General features: G+C 46.4%; 1 protein-coding gene across 1 annotated transcript; it reads left to right on the forward strand.

The window, feature by feature from the left end:
- The first annotated feature begins 1,119 nt into the window (after window positions 1-1,119).
- Window positions 1,120-17,915, forward strand: LOC118359037 (sec1 family domain-containing protein 2-like). The gene is made up of 3 exons (XM_035737210.2): window positions 1,120-1,206; window positions 14,752-14,859; window positions 17,283-17,915. Exons 1-3 carry the CDS (start codon window positions 1,144-1,146, stop codon window positions 17,373-17,375), a joined length of 264 nt encoding a protein of 87 aa, XP_035593103.2. The 5' UTR covers window positions 1,120-1,143; the 3' UTR covers window positions 17,376-17,915.
- The last annotated feature ends 244 nt before the right edge of the window (window positions 17,916-18,159 follow it).

The following is an 18,159-nucleotide window of genomic DNA, read 5'->3' on the forward strand; positions in this document are numbered from 1 at the left end:
TTTTGCCAAAAAGTTCAATTTTGGTTTCATCTGACCAGAGTACCTTCTTCCACATGTTTGGTGTGTCTCCCAGGTGGCTTGTGGCAAACTTTAAACAACACTTTTTATGGATATCTTTAAGAAATGGCTTTCTTCTTGCCACTCTTCCATAAAGGCCAGATTTGTGCAATATACGACTGATGCTGTACATCTCTGCAGTTCATCCTGAGTGATCATGGGCCTCTTGGCTGCATCTCTGATCAGTCTTCTCCTTGTATGAGCTGAAAGTTTAGAGGGACGGCCAGGTCTTGGTAGATTTGCAGTGGTCTGATACTCCTTCCATTTCAATATTATCGCTTGCACAGTGCTCCTTGGGATGTTTAAAGCTTGGGAAATCTTTTTGTATCCAAATCCGGCTTTAAACTTCTTCACAACAGTATCTCGGACCTGCCTGGCATGTTCCTTGTTCTTCATGATGCTCTCTGCGCTTTTAACTGAACTCTGAGACTATCACAGTGCAGGTGCATTTATACGGAGACTTGATTACACACAGGTGGATTGTATTTATCATCATTCGTCATTTAGGTCAACATTGGATCATTCAGAGATCCTCACTGAACTTCTGGAGAGAGTTTGCTGCACTGAAAGTAAAGGGGCTGAATAATTTTGCACGCCCAATTTTTCAGTTTTTGATTTGTTAAAAAAGTTTGAAATATCCAATAAATGTCGTTACACTTCATGATTGTGTCCCACTTGTTGTTGATTCTTCACAAAAAAATACAGTGTTATATCTTTATGTTTGAAGCCTGAAATGTGGCAAAAGGTCGCAAAGTTCAAGGGGGACGAATACTTTCGCAAGGCGCTGTATATATCATAGAAGAGTGTAATTCTCTTCAGGACAGCTGATTTTAGTCAAGATGTTTGTGTTTTCAATGTAATATGTAATTGTTGTACTGTATGTGTTTTTATAGTTTTGTTTAATGTTGTGTTAGTGCAGTACTTCTCAAATAGTGGGGCGCGCCCCCCTGGGGGGGCTCGGAGCGATGCGACCCCGGGGAACATGCTTTTTTTGCCGCAGGGAGTAGGTTTTTTTTGCACCGAACAAGAGCACACAGCACAGAGTAGGAGATATGACGTGCAGATAACAAACCCTTAAGAGACACCATGGAAAAATATTTAACAGGGATGAAAAGAAAGGCGGAGAGAGACGGAGATAATGAGACAAACGTAAGTTTCCCGAAAGCTAAGATGAGGAAATATGACGAAGCGTTTGTAGCGCTTGGCTTCACTGTGACTACGGTGGGAGAGGAGGAGATATGAGGAAGCGTATGTAGAGCTTGGCTTCAGTGTGACTACGGTGGGAGACGAGGAGATATGAGGAAGCGTATGTAGAGCTTGGCTTCACTGTGACTACGGTGGGAGACGAGGAGATATGAGGAAGCGTATGTAGCGCTTGGCTTCACTGTGACTACGGTGGGAGACGAGGAGATATGAGGAAGCGTATGTAGAGCTTGGCTTCACTGTGACTACGGTGGGAGACGAGGAGATATGAGGAAGCGTATGTAGCGCTTGGCTTCACTGTGACTACGGTGGGAGAGGAGGAGATATGACAAAGCGTATGTAGAGCTTGGCTTCACTGTGACTACGGTGGGAGACGAGGAGATATGACGAAGCGTGTGTAGAGCTTGGCTTCACTGTGACTACGTGGGAGACGAGGAGATATGAGGAAGCGTATGTGAGCTTGGCTTCACTGTGACTACGGTGGGAGGGAGGAGATATGAGGAAGCGTATGTAGAGCTTGGCTTCACTGTGACTACGGTGGGAGACGAGGAGATATGAGGAAGCGTATGTAGAGCTTGGCTTCACTGTGACTACGGTGGGAGAGGAGGAGATATGAGGAAGCGTATGTAGAGCTTGGCTTCAGCTTGGCTTCACTGTGACTACGGTGGGAGACGAGGAGATATGAGGAAGCGTATGTAGAGCTTGGCTTCACTGTGACTACGGTGGGAGACGAGGAGATATGAGGAAGCGTATGTAGAGCTTGGCTTCACTGTGACTACGGTGGGAGACGAGGAGATATGAGGAAGCGTATGTAGCGCTTGGCTTCACTGTGACTACGGTGGGAGACGAGGAGATATGAGGAAGCGTATGTAGCGCTTGGCTTCACTGTGACTACATTGGGAGTGGAGGAGATATGAGGAAGCGTATGTAGAGCTTGGCTTCACTGTGACTACGGTGGGAGTGGAGGAGATATGAGGAAGCGTATGTAGAGCTTGGCTCCACTGTGACTACGGTGGGAGTGGAGGAGATATGAGGAAGCGTATGTAGAGCTTGGCTCCACTGTGACTACGGTGGGAGACGAGGAGATATGAGGAAGCGTATGTAGAGCTTGGCTCCACTGTGACTACGGTGGGAGACGAGGAGATATGATGAAGCGTATGTAGAGCTTGGCTTCACTGTGACTACGTTGGGAGACGAGGAGATATGAGGAAGCGTATGTAGAGCTTGGCTTCACTGTGACTACGTTGGGAGACGAGGAGATATGAGGAAGCGCTTGGCTTCACTGTGACTACGGTGGGAGACGAGGAGATATGAGGAAGCGGATGTAGCGCTTGGCTTCACTGTGACTACGGTGGGAGACGAGGAGATATGAGGAAGCGCTTGGCTTCACTGTGACTACGGTGGGAGACGAGGAGATATGACGAAGCGTATGTAGAGCTTGGCTTCACTGTGACTACGTTGGGAGACGAGGAGATATGACGAAGCGCTTGGCTTCACTGTGACTACGGTGGGAGACGAGGAGATATGAGGAAGCGTGTGTAGAGCTTGGCTTCACTGTGACTAGGGTGGGAGACGAGGAGATATGAGGAAGCGTGTGTAGAGCTTGGCTTCACTGTGACTAGGGTGGGAGACGAGGAGATATGAGGAAGCGTGTGTAGAGCTTGGCTTCACTGTGACTAGGGTGGGAGACGAGGAGATATGAGGAAGCGTATGTAGAGCTTGGCTTCAGTGTGACTACGGTGGGAGACGAGGAGATATGAGGAAGCGTATGTAGAGCTTGGCTTCAGTGTGACTACGGTGGGAGACGAGGAGATATGAGGAAGCGTATGTAGAGCTTGGCTTCACTGTGACTACGTTGGGAGACGAGGAGATATGACAAAGCGTATGTAGAGCTTGGCTTCACTGTGACTACGTTGGGAGACGAGGAGATATGAGGAAGCGTATGTAGCGCTTGGCTTCACTGTGACTACGGTGGGAGACGAGGAGATATGAGGAAGCGTATGTAGAGCTTGGCTTCAGTGTGACTACGGTGGGAGACGAGGAGATATGAGGAAGCGTATGTAGCGGTTGGCTTCACTGTGACTACGTTGGGAGACGAGGAGATATGACAAAGCGTATGTAGAGCTTGGCTTCACTGTGACTACGTTGGGAGACGAGGAGATATGACAAAGTGTATGTAGAGCTTGGCTTCACTGTGACTACGTTGGGAGACGAGGAGATATGAGGAAGCGTATGTAGCGCTTGGCTTCACTGTGACTACGGTGGGAGACGAGGAGATATGAGGAAGCGTATGTAGCGCTTGGCTTCACTGTGACTACGGTGGGAGACGAGGAGATATGAGGAAGCGTATGTAGAGCTTGGCTTCACTGTGACTACGGTGGGAGACGAGGAGATATGAGGAAGCGCTTGGCTTCACTGTGACTACGGTGGGAGACGAGGAGATATGAGGAAGCGCTTGGCTTCACTGTGACTACGGTGGGAGACGAGGAGATATGAGGAAGCGTATGTAGAGCTTGGCTTCACTGTGACTACGTTGGGAGACGAGGAGATATGACAAAGCGTATGTAGAGCTTGGCTTCACTGTGACTACGTTGGGAGACGAGGAGATATGAGGAAGCGTATGTAGAGCTTGGCTTCAGTGTGACTACGTTGGGAGACGAGGAGATATGACAAAGCGTATGTAGAGCTTGGCTTCACTGTGACTACGTTGGGAGACGAGGAGATATGAGGAAGCGTATGTAGAGCTTGGCTTCAGTGTGACTACGGTGGGAGACGAGGAGATATGACGAAGCGTGTGTAGAGCTTGGCTTCACTGTGACTACGGTGGGAGACGAGGAGATATGAGGAAGCGTATGTAGAGCTTGGCTTCACTGTGACTACGTTGGGAGACGAGGAGATATGACAAAGCGTATGTAGAGCTTGGCTTCACTGTGACTACGGTGGGAGTGGAGGAGATATGAGGAAGCGTATGTAGAGCTTGGCTCCACTGTGACTACGGTGGGAGACGAGGAGATATGAGGAAGCGTATGTAGAGCTTGGCTCCACTGTGACTACGGTGGGAGACGAGGAGATATGAGGAAGCGTATGTAGAGCTTGGCTTCACTGTGACTACGGTGGGAGACGAGGAGATATGAGGAAGCGTATGTAGAGCTTGGCTTCACTGTGACTACGGTGGGAGACGAGGAGATATGAGGAAGCGCTTGGCTTCACTGTGACTACGGTGGGAGACGAGGAGATATGAGGAAGCGCTTGGCTTCACTGTGACTACGGTGGGAGACGAGGAGATATGAGGAAGCGCTTGGCTTCACTGTGACTACGGTGGGAGACGAGGAGATATGAGGAAGCGCTTGGCTTCACTGTGACTACGGTGGGAGACGAGGAGATATGAGGAAGCGCTTGGCTTCACTGTGACTACGGTGGGAGACGAGGAGATATGACGAAGCGCTTGGCTTCACTGTGACTACGGTGGGAGACGAGGAGATATGAGGAAGCGCTTGGCTTCACTGTGACTAGGGTGGGAGACGAGGAGATATGAGGAAGCGTGTGTAGAGCTTGGCTTCACTGTGACTACGGTGGGAGACGAGGAGATATGAGGAAGCGTGTGTAGAGCTTGGCTTCACTGTGACTACGGTGGGAGACGAGGAGATATGAGGAAGCGTATGTAGAGCTTGGCTTCAGTGTGACTACGGTGGGAGACGAGGAGATATGAGGAAGCGTATGTAGAGCTTGGCTTCAGTGTGACTACGGTGGGAGACGAGGAGATATGAGGAAGCGTATGTAGAGCTTGGCTTCACTGTGACTACGTTGGGAGACGAGGAGATATGACAAAGCGTATGTAGAGCTTGGCTTCACTGTGACTACGTTGGGAGACGAGGAGATATGAGGAAGCGTATGTAGCGCTTGGCTTCACTGTGACTACGGTGGGAGACGAGGAGATATGAGGAAGCGTATGTAGAGCTTGGCTTCAGTGTGACTACGGTGGGAGACGAGGAGATATGAGGAAGCGTATGTAGCGCTTGGCTTCACTGTGACTACGTTGGGAGACGAGGAGATATGACAAAGCGTATGTAGAGCTTGGCTTCACTGTGACTACGTTGGGAGACGAGGAGATATGACAAAGCGTATGTAGAGCTTGGCTTCACTGTGACTACGTTGGGAGACGAGGAGATATGAGGAAGCGTATGTAGCGCTTGGCTTCACTGTGACTACGTTGGGAGACGAGGAGATATGAGGAAGCGTATGTAGCGCTTGGCTTCACTGTGACTACGGTGGGAGAGGAGGAGATATGACGAAGCGCTTGGCTTCACTGTGACTACGGTGGGAGACGAGGAGATATGAGGAAGCGTATGTAGAGCTTGGCTTCACTGTGACTACGGTGGGAGACGAGGAGATATGAGGAAGCGTATGTAGAGCTTGGCTTCACTGTGACTACGTTGGGAGACGAGGAGATATGACAAAGCGTATGTAGAGCTTGGCTTCACTGTGACTACGTTGGGAGACGAGGAGATATGAGGAAGCGTATGTAGAGCTTGGCTTCAGTGTGACTACGTTGGGAGACGAGGAGATATGACAAAGCGTATGTAGAGCTTGGCTTCACTGTGACTACGTTGGGAGACGAGGAGATATGAGGAAGCGTATGTAGAGCTTGGCTTCAGTGTGACTACGGTGGGAGACGAGGAGATATGACGAAGCGTGTGTAGAGCTTGGCTTCACTGTGACTACGGTGGGAGACGAGGAGATATGAGGAAGCGTATGTAGAGCTTGGCTTCACTGTGACTACGTTGGGAGACGAGGAGATATGACAAAGCGTATGTAGAGCTTGGCTTCACTGTGACTACGTTGGGAGACGAGGAGATATGACAAAGCGTATGTAGAGCTTGGCTTCACTGTGACTACGTTGGGAGACGAGGAGATATGACAAAGCGTATGTAGAGCTTGGCTTCACTGTGACTACGTTGGGAGACGAGGAGATATGAGGAAGCGTATGTAGAGCTTGGCTTCACTGTGACTACGGTGGGAGACAAGGGAGAAGATTGGTATGTTTACTGTGTCTAAAAATCTTGGCAGCGGACAGCATGAAGCCAAATAAATGAAGGCGTCACTTAAAAACATTACACCCCAATCACGCTGATAGGCCGCTTGAGTTTTTTTCAGCGAAAACTTGCCGATTATTGCCAACAATCGTCCCGCTTTGTGAATGCTACTTCAGTAAACCAGCGAGCACTGTTAGCATCATATAAGGTGAGGTACCAAATTGCTCAGTGCAAAAACCCCACTCCATAGCAGAGGAGCTGATACTGCCTGCAGCATTAGACCTGGTCTCTGTCCTGCTGAATGATGCAAGTGCTGCAAAAATAAAAACTATCCCTCTGTCCAATGACACTGTCGCCAGACGTATAAATGACATTGCTAACGATCTTAAAGAACAGCTGGTAGATAAACTCAAAGACAAACGTTTTGCCTTACAGTTCGATGAAGCAACTGACAGCAACAAAGACTGTTTGTTTATCGCTTATGTACGTTTTGACATGACAAACTCCCTGTGTGAGGACCTACTCTTTTGTAAATATGTCAGAGACAAAGCCACAGCTGAAGAGCTATTCAAAATGCTGGACTGCTTCCTGACTGAGAATGGGCTAAAGTGGGAGAACTGCATTGGTGTTTGCAGTGATGGTGCACAGAACATGGCAGGGATGAGAAAAGGACTTCGGGCTCTCATCAAGAAGGCCTCACCTAATGCTGAGTGGACACACTGTGTTATACACAGAGAAGCACTGGCATCAAAACACCTTTCCTCTGAATTAAGTGAGGTTATGACTGACATCGTAGGTGTAGTCAATTTTATAAAGACCAGACCACTAAAAACAAGAGTCTTCTCTGCTATCTGTGAGGAGATGGGAGCTGAACATCAAGCTGTGCTGTTTCACAGTGAAGCAAGGTGGCTGTCACGAGGAAAAGTCTTGTCCTGAGTTTTTGAGCTCAGAGAGCAGATAAGAATGTTTTCGGAGCAGGAGCACAAGTATGACCTCACAGAAAAATCTTGTGATGAGAACTTCCTGGCAAAACTGGCCTACCTGAGTGACATATTTGGAAAGCTAAATGAACTAAATCTACAGCTTCAAGGGCAAGACAAACACCTCCCTCAGGTCACAGACAAGATCAGCTCTTTCACTCGAAAGCTTGCAATGTGGGGCAGGCGACTTGATGAAGGAAATACTGATTCATTCGAGAACCTGCATGAATTTGTTGACACTACTGACTATGATGCCACCTCAGTGATTCCATATATTAAGCATCATATTTCATCACTGACGGGATTCTTTAAAAAGTACTTCCCTGAAAACAGTTCCCAATACGACTGGGTGAGAGATCCTTTCAATGTACCAGCTCCAACTGGTTTCAGCTCTGCAGAGGAGGACCAGTTCCCAATACGACTGGGTGAGAGATCCTTTCAATGCACCAGCTCCAACTGGTTTCAGCTCTGCAGAGGAGGACCAGTTCCCAATACGACTGGGTGAGAGATCCTTTCAATGCACCAGCTCCAACTGGTTTCAGCTCTGCAGAGGAGGACCAGTTCCCAATACGACTGGGTGAGAGATCCTTTCAATGCACCAGCTCCAACTGGTTTCAGCTCTGCAGAGGAGGACCAGTTCCCAATATGACTGGGTGAGAGATCCTTTCAATGCACCAGCTCCAACTGGTTTCAGCTCTGCAGAGGAGGACCAGTTCCCAATATGACTGGGTGAGAGATCCTTTCAATGCACCAGCTCCAACTGGTTTCAGCTCTGCAGAGGAGGACCAGTTCATTGATATGACTGGGTGAGAGATCCTTTCAATGCACCAGCTCCAACTGGTTTCAGCTCTGCAGAGGAGGACCAGTTCATTGATATGACTGGGTGAGAGATCCTTTCAATGCACCAGCTCCAACTGGTTTCAGCTCTGCAGAGGAGGACCAGTTCATTGATATGACGTCTGACTCCACATTGAGACTGAGGTTCACATCACAGACACTGAGTGAATTCTGGCTGAGTGTAGAGAGGCAGTAGCCACTCTTAGGGCAGAGGGCCATGGGCATTCTTCTTCCTTTTGCAACATCTTATCTTTGTGAGACTGGCTTCTCTGCTGTTGCTGCACTGAAGACCAAGTACAGGTCCCAGCTAAACATTGAGCAGGAGCTGAGAGTTGCAGTATCATGCTTCAAACCCCGCTTCGAAAAGCTGTGCTCTGCAAAACGTGCTCATTGTAGCCATTAATCCTGACTTCCTCATTTTGATTTTAAAAATCAGCACAAATTGTTTTATTCATTTTTGTTTTATAGGTCAAAGTGTTTCATATATTGTCCTCCTGAGTTAATGTTGCTGATCAATTTGAATGTATTATTATTTATTGATTATATTTATATTTGATTATATTTATTTAAATTTCAGGCAAATTGATGCACTTTAAGTCTTTTCTGTTACAGACTAAAAAACAATGTTAATAAAGTTATTCTTTGTTGTAAGTTGATCTATATTTGCTTCTTTTTTATTTTTTTTGGTTTCTTTAATGTTAATAAGGATACAATGTTATGCAGAGGTGTACTTATAACAATTTTATAGACAAATGATACTATTTACAGTCGCGGCGGAGAGTTGGGGGGCACGAAATGTTTACTTCTTCCTAGGGGGGAGACGTAACAGAAAATAATTGAGAAGCACTGTGTTAGTGTATGTAAGTTGTTTTGTCTGAAACATTGTTCCCCCTGCTGCTATTGGACCAGGTCTTTCTTGGAAAAGAGATGTTATCTCAGGGAGAAAAACCTGTATAAATAAAGGTAAAATAAAAATAATTTAAAAATACCCACCACAACACACTGGCTTATAACTAAAAACAAGTTATTTTCATCCCGAGCAACAATGACCCTTTTATAAACAACTCAATACCATCATCTCATCTGCACGGACCATCCTAAATTCAATGAGAGGCCTGCCTTAAAGAGGTGAGGGTTTTATAAATCATATTTCATCACATTACAGCATCTCTCATCCATCCAGTAATGGAGGGGACTGGAGGGTCACACCCAATGATGTGCATAAACCCTGGATGGCTGACGGGGAGCTGTATTGAAGCCGCCGTGCAGCCATCTTGGCTCTCCTTCATTGTTTTTTTTTTATAAGTATATTCTATTACATACACCTTAATTAATTATTTAAAATTAAGTTCAACATTTTTTACTAATATTTACTGTCCCCACCTCAACAAAGAAAATTCCCTTCATTCCTATGGAGGACCGCTCCTTCTGGGGAGTACCAATATGGCGGCCGGTGGCTTCAAATATTCTAATTGGCCAATACATAGCATTAGCAATCCAGGGTTTATATATACTGTACCACATTGGTCACAACACTGATGAGGGTTCTTCACGCACAAACCCTCTTTCGTTATTCTAACAACCCAGACAGACACAACTCACAGCTACCTAACTAGCACAAAGACCTAATACACAGTACCACTCAATATACAACCATATAACAGTCCCTGTGCTACATATCGCTCCCCATCCACTTTGTTGTCAATATGTCATAACTCACAAGGACAAAGCAACAGGACTGGGAACAGGCTTTTAATCGCCAGCCGCTAACTAGTGAAGTATGATTCATTAGTTTTGACTGTCCCTGTTCCTTTGTGTTCCTCTGTGTTCCTGTGTGTTCTCCAGGCGACGTGCCGTCCATTCCTCAGACAGGTTCTGGAGGAGATCTTCCACCCAGACAGACCAGAGTGTCCCGACATAGAACACATGTCTGGAGGCCTCACCGGCCTGCTCAAGACTGGCTTCAGTATGTTCATGGAGTTGAGAGACTGAACCAACACACATATACACACACACACACACACACACACAGAAGAGACACACACACGTGAGAGGTCTAGTTATGAAAGGGTCATATTTGGCTGAGATGTGTTGGATATGGAGATTGGGCCAGAGGTTTATGTAGATTTGGCACAGAGGATATGTAGATTTGGGCTTGTGGGTAAGGTATATACACTACAGACTCCTTTCTGCCAGCAGTCTGACTTCCCCACGTCTGGTATTAGTTAAACTGGTGACTGGCCTGCATAGAGAATTAGACTGATGTGCTAACATGGCCTAGTTTCACAGAAATGAAGACCTAAACAGACAAGCCAACCAAGAAAGTCCATTACCATCAAAGTAACTTTCTCTGAACCATACAATCTCCATAGTCATCCTATACACACCCTCCATACAGTAAAACATTGATATAAAACTCACTGAACATGCCATAAAATGACTTTTCTATATGACCTCTGTAGCTTTACAGTATAAGCTTTATCCATAAAACACATGCTGTGTACACCCTCTAGTCTGGAGAGAACATAATGCGCTTTCACTGTCTACCTTACCGTTAAGAGGAGACTTCTCAGAAGACTGTGTGCATTAGTAGATCCACTCTGTAGGTGAAGGTGTGTATGTGTAGATCCACTCTATAGGTGAAGGTGTGCATGTGTAGATCCACTCTATAGGTGAAGGTGTGTATGTGTAGATCCACTCTATAGGTGAAGGTGTGCATGTGTAGATCCACTCTAGGTGAAGGTGCGTATGTGTAGATCCACTCTAGGTGAAGGTGTGTGTGTGTAGATCCACTCTAGGTGAAGGTGTGTATGTGTAGATCCACTCTAGGTGAAAGTGTGTATATGTAGATCCACTCTAGGTGAAGGTGTGCATGTGTAGATCCACTCTAGGTGAAGGTGTGTATGTGTAGATCCACTCTAGGTGAAGGTGTGTATGTGTAGATCCACTCTAGGTGAAGGTGTGCATGTGTAGATCCACTCTAGGTCCTTCTGTAGCTCAGTTGGTGAATGGCGCTTGTAATGCCAGGGTAGTGGGTTCGATCCCCGGGACCACCCATACGTGAATGTATGCACACATGACTGTAAGTCCATAAAAGCTCTGCTAAATGGTATAAGGTGTGCATGTGTAGATCCACTCTAGGTGAAGGTGTGTATGTGTAGATCCACTCTAGGTGAAGGTGTGTATGTGCTGCGTGTTTGATCGCAGAGTTGCTGTGATGTCTTGTTTAGACAGACTGTGAGTCGTACAGACTCCCTGGCTTCAGCAGCCGCACTTTCGATACCGTGCAACTTATTTCTGACTTTTTATCAACTACTTTTCCACTTAACAAAAACAAAAACTGCAGTTTTGACCTCTTTTCCCCAACAACTTGGACAAAAACGTGGAGGTTAAATCTTAGTCTGTTTCCCTGCTACTCAAATCTGAAATCAGAACAGGAATAACTTCTACCAATCAAGACGTACAGCTGTTTTAGTAAGGGCATCAACGACTTTTCCTCTCAACTTTTTGAAGCAACTACCATTTCACCACTTTCCCAACAACTTGGACAAAAACATAGGGCATATGAAATCTTAGTCAACTTCTCTGCTTTTCGAATCTGAAATCAGAACAGAGGATCTGAACCAATCAAGAAGTACGGCTGTTTTAGTACCCCCATCCACTACTTTCATTAAGCTTAATTCCCACTGTTGAGTGAACTGCCATGAACTGCCATGAACTGCCATGGATCTTCCCTAAACGTTGACATTTAAAACGGGTTGTTTGGATCCTGGATACTGATTGGACAAGCAGCATACTGTATTCACAGACACAGGCACACCTATGCCTGCTAACAGTTCCGCCTGCATTATCGCTGCGCCTCTATAAGAATATCACCATTTTTACACTGCTGTCCGAATCATCTGTTGTATTTCTCTCAACTCGCACACATTTCCCTTTGCTTCCAGCCTGGCATTTAGTTTGGTGCAGCGGAGGTTAATATAAGCCTAGTTGTCTGCCTCTCCGACCTCGGAAACAATGTTCTGTACCATTAGAGAACAAACGGTGTCCAGACAAGACATCAACTTTTTCTGAGCCAGGTGAAATCACGCATCAATGTCATTATTGTGGATATATTCAAGTCAATGACAATGGAAAAAAAGTTCAAACAAAGGAAAATGTAGCTAATGTAAGGCGCGATATTTGACGTGACTGAGTTAGCTGAAGTTGGCAACATCAGCACCACGTGTGTTATTTCATAGTTTTGATGTCTTCACTATTATTCTACAATGTAGTAAATAGTACACAAATAAAGAAAAACCCGTGAAGTGAGTAGGTGTGTCCAAGCTTTTGACTTGTACTGGATATGTGACCAATAAAATGTCATTTGATTTCAATTTAATCGCGCATCTGACCAATTGTGCAAGACTTTAGTTCTGGTTTAACCAAGATTACGTATTGCTTAATTATAGCACTGGGGGAGCACATTCTAAGAATGAGACAATTACTAAATCATGTGACTTTTGACACAAATCAGCTGCTTTGACCACTTTCCCAACAAGTTAGACAAAAACCTAGAGGGTATGAAATCTTAGTCTACTTCTCTGCTATTCAAATCCGAAATCAGGGAGAAAATGGGGTATACCACCCTGAACACACCTGATCTCGGTAGCTAAGCAGGGTCGGGCCTGGTTAGTACTTGGATGGAGGTCCACCTGGTAATATCAAGTGCTGTAAACTAAAAAATATATATAATCTGAAATCAGAGCAGAAATATCTTCTGCCAATCAAAGATAGTACGGAATGTAAAGCATGACTGGTTCACTTAACTAAAACAAACAAGGTCAAACTCCAATTGTTTGTGTTTATTGGTTTTGGGGGGTTATGTAACTCAGTCGGGGTCTCAACTTACAATTGAGAGTTAGAATAGTAGAATACACAAGGTGCAAATTTGGTTGTGCATCAGCAGTTTTTCTCACAGTGAATGTATCAGTATTCACTCAATTAACCATTGTCAGCTAACTGTTTTTGATTTGTGAGTTAGTCTAGCCAGTTATCTAAACTTTTAAGTAATCACGGCTGCATACCGACGGGCACGTGCCCGGGGGCCCTGACCTCCAGTGGGCCCTCATTGATGAATTTTGTCACTCTCACTCAGATATCATTTACATGTGTAGAATTGTCGGAAATGAGCTTTAAAACTGCAAAAACATCTCTGCCCCATGGCAAAATGAGTAGAATTGAATGAAATGTGGGGGGGTACAATAAAACTCAGGTACACACCCCCTTGGGGGGGGGGGCAACCAAATCCCGCTTAGGACACCCAAAAAGGCTAGAACCAGCCCTGAAAACAAACTTCTTCAACTACCATGAAAATACTTTTAAACAGCTGAAGTAAGTCACACAAGTTTACTTCATATCAAATTACATTTCTAATTTGGTTGATATTATGTTCGCTTCGCTTTCCTTTCCTTCTCTTTCTCTTCTTAACCCTCCCCACCTCCCCTCCCCTCCTCTCACTCCTACAGACGTATCCAACTCTTGGTTGTTGCTAGAGTACAGTGGGTGTGTGTTGCCTGAAGGAGGACAGGTCTTACCTCTTTAAGGATGCACATGTAGATGCTGTGTTTTTGTCGGCTGTGCTGTGTGTGTTGGTATAGCTAATACACAAATGCATGCACCCGCATACAAAGACTCTTACAAATGCGAAATACAAAATGAACACAGAGACCCATACCCATCTGACCTACAACATTGCACACACATGATCAGTCTCACATCCACACAAATATTTAACCGTAAACACACACACACACACACACTCATATATACACGCTACCTACTCTGAGACACATGTTGAGCCAGCCCAGGCAAACAGCCCTGATGCACATGTCAGGCCATGCAGGACCAGTCCCGCCCCCCTGCAGCTTTGATTGCACGGTTATTATTCGAAGACTGCAGATGTGTCCTTGACGCTGCTTCCCAGCCAGTAGAGCACAGCCATTATCCATAAGCCAACCAATCACACACAGCACGCTCACCAGACTCTCTGACTCACACTCATGTACAAATCCGTGTATGTCTGGAATGAGTGTTGTTTAAAGCCTTCAACTGAATAGTGCATTCTGACCACTGCGTTGGGCAGTGACTCAGACCAGAGAGAGGAGAGACTGAAGGACAGAAGGGGAGGCCCACTGGGCACAGACCTCAGTTTAATGTCTCGTTTTGATTTACATTTGATTGAGTTGTCAACTATTGTTAATGAAATCAACAAAAAATTGCCATGTCATTTGATTTAGGTAAAGCGTTAGGCATAAAAAAGACGAAATGCCCTCCTTACGTTGATAGCTTTTAGCAAATCCCAAGAGTCTTACACTTTGACTCAAAGTCATCACATAGAAATTACGTGGAAAAAAACATTGATTCAACCAGTTTTTGCCCAGGGGGTAGTGACATACAGAGAGACAGAGAGAGGAAGAGAGAGAGTGAGTCAGTTTATGCTGAACTGTAATCTGGCTCCACAGATCAGAGTTTGTCTTCAGAGTTTCAGCTCACCAACCATAACATAACCTTCAATTATGTTATGGTTAGCTTGTTCCGTTCAAATTACATGAGCTAATCCTGTCGTGTTCTTTTCATCCCAATCCCTAACCCCTCCCTAGGTGAGCCGGCCACACCGCCTGCTCTTTCTCTTCCTGGTGGGAGGAGTCACTCCCTCTGAGCTGCGCCTGATCCGCAAGGTAGTCTCCACCCACAAGCCGGGCACTCAGGTGAGAGACCCCGGCCTGCTGCTCTTAACTTATCCGGGAGAGCTTGAGTCGAACAAACAACACAGAGGGGGGGATTGGGGAGAGAGAGGGAGGGATTGGAGAGAGGGAGGGAGGGATTGGTGAGAGAGAGGGAGGGATTGGAGAGAGGGAGGGGGGGATTGGAGAGAGAGAGGGAGGGATTGGAGAGAGGGAGGGGTTGGAGAGAGGGAGGGAGGGAGGGATTGGTGAGAGAGAGGGAGGGATTGGTGAGAGAGAGGGGGGGATTGGAGAGAGAGAGGGAGGGATTGGAGAGAGGGGGGGATTGGAGAGAGAGAGGGAGGGATTGGTGAGAGAGAGGGAGGGATTGGAGAGAGAGAGGGAGGGATTGGAGAGAGAGAGGGAGGGATTGGAGAGAGAGAGGGAGGGATTGGAGAGAGAGAGGGAGGGATTGGAGAGAGGGGGGATTGGAGAGAGAGAGGGAGGGATTGGAGAGAGAGAGGGAAGGATTGGAGAGAGAGGGAGGGATTGGAGAGAGAGAGGGAGGGATTGGAGAGAGGGAGGGGTTGGAGAGAGGGAGGGAGGGAGGGATTGGTGAGAGAGAGGGAGGGATTGGAGAGAGAGAGGGAAGGATTGGAGAGAGGGAGGGGGATTGGAGAGAGAGGGAGGGATTGGGATTGGAGAGAGAGGGAGGGAAGGATTGTTGGAGAGAGAGAGGGAGGGATTGGAGAGAGGGAGGGATTGGAGAAGGATTGGAGAGAGGGAGGGAGGGATTGGAGAGAGAGAGGGAGGGATTGGAGAGAGAGGGAGGGAAGGATTGGAGAGAGGGGGGGAGGAGGGAGGGATTGGAGAGAGAGAGGGAGGGGAGGGATTGGAGAGAGAGAGGGAGGGATTGGAGAGAGAGGGAGGGAAGGATTGGAGAGAGGGGGGGAGGGGAGAGGGAGGGATTGGAGAGAGAGAGGGAAGGATTGGAGAGAGAGAGGGAGGGATTGGAGAGAGAGAAGGAGGGATTCGAGAGAGAGAGGGAAGGATTGGAGAGAAAGTGGGAGGGATTGGAGAGAGAGAAGGAGGGATTCGAGAGAGAGAGGGAAGGATTGGAGAGAAAGTGGGAGGGATTTGAGAGAGAGAGGGAGGGATTCGAGAGAGAGAGAGGGAGGGTGATGTAAATGGATCAAAGGAGAGGAGATGTGAGAGGCCAGGTGCAGACTACGCTGCTGTGGTATTGATGTGTTGTTTAGGCTACAGCTCTCCAGGTTATGAATCAGTGTCGTTACATAACACTCTGTGATGGGTTTGTCATCAGAGTCTGAAGGGACATATCAAAAGAGGAACCTGAGCAGAAAATGCAGTGAGAAGCAGGGAGGGGGCAACCACAAAAATCTGGGTGCTGAGTTGACGATGTTCCTTCATCTGCCTTGGAAGAAAGTCAAGAGTAGCTAGATATTATATAACCCGACACACACACACACACACACACACACACACACACACACACACACACACACACACACACACACACACACACACACACACACACACACACACACAATGACCCATATTCTCAGGTGACAGACAATGGATAGTGCAGCAGTAAACGCAACTTGTGTTATATACTCACGTTATATAAACACGTACAGTAAGTGCAAAGCCATTGTGTGTGTTTGGCTGTTTTGAGTGTGGTAATGCATCTCAACAACATCCTCAACATCAGTGTGTATTGTACATTGTGTGTACATGGTTAGTGAACTGTGAGCCAGTGTACTGTAGTACAGTCTAATCCCTGGCTAGCTGTGCTAATGAAAGGGACGTATAATGGGGTTCAGAGGGGATGAAAGGCCTGAGCAGCATCAAAGCCTGATGAATACATCTCGAATCAGAACAACAGAAGAAAGAGACGCTCTTACTGTGCTGTAGGACCCTCATCCTGAAGCCAGCAGCCCACACACAGTCTGACCTCAGCCCACATACTCTGACCCCAACCCATTCAGACTGCTCCGTCTGTCTGCCTTTAGAGGTGTTCTGATCAGGGCTGGCTTCCAGGAACATAGAGGTCATCTAAGGACGTGGTCATGAATGAACCCAGATTTAAATGCAGTCAGACAATAGTTTTGTTTGAATTAATGATACAGATATTGTTTTTGTTCAAATCCAGTTCAAAATGAATAGCCTGGATTTGCTTAATGTCTAAACTGAGTCATTGGGTCATATACTGAATGTGGACAGAAGGTGCAATAAATGTCATCTCTATCGAAATCAATTTGCATTATTTTTAATTGAGAGATTGTTGCGCCTTCCATGTACATTCAGCATCTGCTTATTTTAAGTAGGACGTTAACTTCAGTTGTCTGAACCAATGGTCTGAACACACAGCAACTGTTGTGTTTCTCCTTTGCTGATGTAGTCACTGGCCAGTCTGACTCTCCCTGTCTGTCTATGCTTGTTCCCAGGTGCTGGTCCTCTCTACCAGACTGTTGAGACCTACAGACGTCCCCGAGCTGCTCTTCACCACCCAAAGACTGGTGCCAGACATTGGTGTGTGAGCACGGAACAAGGACCACACACACACAGACGCACGCACGCACACACACACGCACGCACGCACGCACACACACACACACACGCACACACACACACACTCCACCAACACCTACCACTCTTAGGGTGTGGAGAGGAGAAATGAGAGGCTCCAGTGAGATTGTGTGGTTTGGTAATGGACTGGAGTCATGGGTGTGGTGAGCAGAGGTGGAGGTTTATGAATTTGTCTAGAGGAAAAAACAGAGGATCTACTTCGGCTTTTTTCAAAGGCATTCCCAAATGTTTACTTCAGTTGTGTTACGTTAGAGTCCTCTCCCTTCCCTTGTACTACCCAAGTCACATTGTAAGGCAACACTTAGGTACTTATGGATTCTCTCATTCCAAACTGTACAGAATGTAAACGTGATCCAATCTGGTGTCATCTGGTCTTGAAGCTCAACTCCAAACAGACAGATGACATTCAAATCAAGTTACTTTAATACGTGTTTTGTTGTTTACATTCAATCTGAATACGTTGAATAAATCTTGTATATTTGTGAAACTCATCCATGTGAAATGGAAAGTTCTTGAATGCTAGTTGGTTAGTGTGTGTGAGAGAGTTGTAAGGGTTGTTCTGGCTGTGGCACTAACTGAAGTGCTAACAGTCCTATAGTGTGTGTGAGCTCATTAGAGGTGAGAGTGTGAAGTAATGTGAGGCGTCCTGGTGTTGAGATGGTGTGTCAACAACCAGCCGTTCAGCAGGCAGAGCAGTGAAATTTAGAGACATGGTCTCCATTCACATTTACAACC

Source organism: Oncorhynchus keta, chromosome 26, assembly GCF_023373465.1.
Source record: "Oncorhynchus keta strain PuntledgeMale-10-30-2019 chromosome 26, Oket_V2, whole genome shotgun sequence".
Lineage (NCBI taxonomy): Eukaryota > Metazoa > Chordata > Actinopteri > Salmoniformes > Salmonidae > Oncorhynchus > Oncorhynchus keta.

Coding starts and splice junctions, on each gene's coding strand:
- LOC118359037 (XM_035737210.2), top strand. CDS start 1,144: ATGGAAAAATATTTAACAGGGATGAAAAGAAAGGCGGAGAGAGACGGA. Junction 1,207..14,751: donor ACGGAGATAATGAGACAAAC/GTAAGTTTCCCG, acceptor ACCCCTCCCTAG/GTGAGCCGGCCACACCGCCT. Junction 14,860..17,282: donor CCCACAAGCCGGGCACTCAG/GTGAGAGACCCC, acceptor GCTTGTTCCCAG/GTGCTGGTCCTCTCTACCAG.